This window comes from Tasmannia lanceolata, unplaced genomic scaffold (assembly GCF_043159265.1).
Source record: "Tasmannia lanceolata isolate RefF3 unplaced genomic scaffold, GAP_Taslan_0.1 ptg000005l, whole genome shotgun sequence".
In the NCBI taxonomy this organism is placed as follows: Eukaryota; Viridiplantae; Streptophyta; class Magnoliopsida; order Canellales; family Winteraceae; genus Tasmannia; species Tasmannia lanceolata.
The window spans coordinates 22350379-22351453 of record NW_027518682.1 but is presented as its reverse complement, the minus strand read 5'-3'; the positions used below and the strand labels follow the sequence as shown (position 1 = coordinate 22351453).

General features: G+C 44.5%; 1 protein-coding gene across 1 annotated transcript; it reads left to right on the top strand.

The window, feature by feature from the left end:
- Nucleotides 1-850, top strand: LOC143876855 (auxin-responsive protein SAUR76-like). Its single transcript, XM_077378543.1, has one exon. The coding sequence runs from the start codon at nucleotides 177-179 to the stop codon at nucleotides 558-560; it is 384 nt and encodes a 127-aa protein (XP_077234658.1). The 5' UTR covers nucleotides 1-176; the 3' UTR covers nucleotides 561-850.
- The last annotated feature ends 225 nt before the right edge of the window (nucleotides 851-1075 follow it).

Here is a 1075-nt window from a genome sequence, read left to right as displayed (position 1 = left end):
ACCCCTCTCTCTCTCTCTCTCTCTCTCTTGCCTTTCTCAAATCCGTTCCTCCGTTCCTTGGTTTTCCGTCTCCTCCTTCCAGTATACCCCACACATTGTCTCTGAAACTCTCCGTTAGTTCTGACAGAAACCGGAAACAAAACCGGACTGGCAAAACCAGAAACCGCTCACCGAAGATGGTAAAAGGAGGGAAGCTGGGAAAGCTGAGAAGCATGATAAAGAAATGGCAGGCGGCTAGCAAGATCGGCCGTACAAACAGCAACACTATCGCGGCTAATCCTTGTGACGACACGTGGCAACCGGAATCAGTTCCCGGAAATGAGGTGCCTGAAGGATTGAAGGTTCTTTACGTCGGAAAATCTCGCCGGAGATATCTCATAAGCTCTCACCTGGTGGAGCACCCCCTCTTCCGAGTCCTCATCGACAAGTCCTCCGGCGAGTCCGACGCGATGACCGTTGGTTGTGAGGTGGTTTTGTTCGAGCACTTACTATGGATGCTCGAGAATGCTGACCCACAGCAGGAATCTTTGGACGAGCTTGTGGAATTCTACGCTTGTTGATCGTTTATTTCTGGCCGAATAACAACGAGGGAGGGGTTTATTTGTCGTGTACTGATGGTTGTTTAGTGCACACTAGAATTGTAAATTTAGAAGGGTTAAAAAATAATAATTTTTTACTTGCGGAGGAGGAGGAGAAGAAAAAGAGTCTCTTTGGAGGGTGAGAGAGGATTAACCTGCGCGATTAGAAGGCTAATCTTAGACGACCTGATGGGGATTTTTATTTTTCTTCAGTTTTTATTAATATTAATACCATTGTTGTTATAAATTATAATGCATGTTCCTTTGGTTGACTCTCTTTTATCATTTCCCATTTTCCTTATTTGGGAAATGATAAATTCGCCTCCTGTTCTTCCCTGGACCATCCCCTGTAGTGTATTTATGGCTCATCTTTTTACAGTAGAAGGGAGTGGCTCGGGGAAGAAAAGAAGGCGATTATATCATTTTCTTATTTGTTATCATAGACGTGGGCCAAAAGTTAAAAAAAGGGGAAAAACCCCAACAGGCTTTTGTTGCAT

Bases quoted from the DNA above. Each gene is read 5' to 3' on its own strand.
- LOC143876855 (XM_077378543.1), top strand. From the start codon at position 177: ATGGTAAAAGGAGGGAAGCTGGGAAAGCTGAGAAGCATGATAAAGAAA.